Here is a 1,736-nt window from a genome sequence, read left to right on the forward strand (position 1 = left end):
AGAAAGTGAAAATAAAACTGTAATTAGATTCTATTTTTTACTTTTTCTCATCTTTAAATATAAAATTATAATTGCCAGTGCATGGAAGGGTGGGATGATGCTGGCATGCTTGTCTACTGCTATAATAGTATAAATTTGTACTTTGATTTTGGGAAGGAATTTTACATTGCAGTAGGAACCATAATACAGATTCTTTGATGCATTGGTTGTACTTCTGTGGATCTTTCCTAAAGAAATCTTAATATGTAAAAAGTTATATTTAAAAAGAAGGTCATATATTTAAAGTAGCAAAAAAAATGCAAACAACCTAATGTACAATAATGTAATTTAAATATGAAATAATAATTCAGTAAATTTTGATAAATAGCTTAATAGACAAGTAGTGATTAAGAATTATAGTTATGAATTCTGTGGAAAAACAGAAAAATGGAAAATATAATCATATACCTATTATGCTTTTCACTTGTTATAAAATTAAAAATAGATGTAGAAAAAAGACTGAAAGGAAGTATATCAAAATGCTGACAGTGGTTGTATTCGTGGTGAAATAATGGATGTCCCCACTTCACTTCCAAAATTTTGTAATGTAGTTTTACTTCATTTTATGGTTGTTGTCATTTTGGGGAAAAATCAGAAACACTTGATTATAGTATTTGTAGATTTTATTCCTATGTGAGTACTATAGAATATTACTTAGTTTTTTGTTAAAATACTTTGAATTGATTGCTTATTAGTGCCAGGTACTGGGCTAAGTACATTACATAGATTTTCCCATATAATCTTCACTGCAAGTTTTTAGAGTTTGCACTGTTATTTTTAGTTAGTAATGGTGGAACCAGGATTCAAACCCAGGGCTGTCTGAATAAAAGCAGTTCTCTTAATCTATTAATATACACTAATGCTTTCAAATACATGTGAGTAAGAATCATCACAGTAAACTGTATTTCTTGGATCTGCCCTCTAGAGATTCAGGTTTAGTAGGTGGAGCACAAGAATCTGCATTTTAAACAAACAAGTCAGGTGACTAGGATGCAAGTGTCCTTGAACTACACTTTGAGAAGGAAACACTGTTCTACAGTGAACTATTTTCTTTGAAGTAACCAATGTAATACAATTATTTAAGGGAAAGTTTAGAAATCAACGTTTTTCTTTTGAATCCTATAGCTTTTTGAGTTAGGGAGTTAGGAGCTCCTGATAATAAAATGATGACTGTAATGGTGGTATTCTCATCTCACAGATCAGAGCTAAGAGAACAGAACCACTTTTGTGTTTACATTTCTTTTTACCCTAAGGAATCTAAGAGAAACATAGATTTGTTCTTGTTCCTTAGAGTTTTCACTTTGTGAATGGAGCAGTGAGTTTCTGTAATTTCCAGTTATGTGCTTGAGTCAGTTCTTCTACTTGTCAGAAAATACTTGTCAATAAAAGTGGAAGAAGAATAATTTTATGAAGAATCAAGTTTATAGTAATATATTCTCAGTAAATAACTATACACAGTTCATGTTGAATGTGAAGGGAAACGATTTGAAATTTTTGTAGATTTATTCAAAAGATCAGAAAAGAGGTACAAATTAGTTTTTCCATCTTAAAATTAATGATATATGTTTATAATACATTTTTCTAATTATTGCTTTAATTGTATAAAGGCATTTCTTTTGAAGAAGCTCCTGTTTTCTTCTGAGAAGTCTTCTTGGCGGGATTGTCCAGGTATGACAGTTGCCTTTTAAAACTTTTAC

At 30.1% G+C, this 1,736-nt stretch overlaps 1 protein-coding gene across 1 annotated transcript in view; it reads left to right on the forward strand.

The window, feature by feature from the left end:
* The window catches only part of FAM188A (family with sequence similarity 188, member A), a 23,428-nt gene that overhangs the window by 16,467 nt on the left and 5,225 nt on the right, over positions 1–1,736 (forward strand). The window contains exon 3 of the mRNA XM_012660934.1: positions 1,647–1,707. Coding sequence (XP_012516388.1) covers positions 1,647–1,707 — 61 coding nt within the window. The remainder of the gene's footprint in view (positions 1–1,646; positions 1,708–1,736) is intronic.

This window comes from Propithecus coquereli, unplaced genomic scaffold (genome assembly GCF_000956105.1).
Source record: "Propithecus coquereli isolate 6110/MARCELLA unplaced genomic scaffold, Pcoq_1.0 Scaffold69, whole genome shotgun sequence".
In the NCBI taxonomy this organism is placed as follows: domain Eukaryota; kingdom Metazoa; phylum Chordata; class Mammalia; order Primates; family Indriidae; genus Propithecus; species Propithecus coquereli.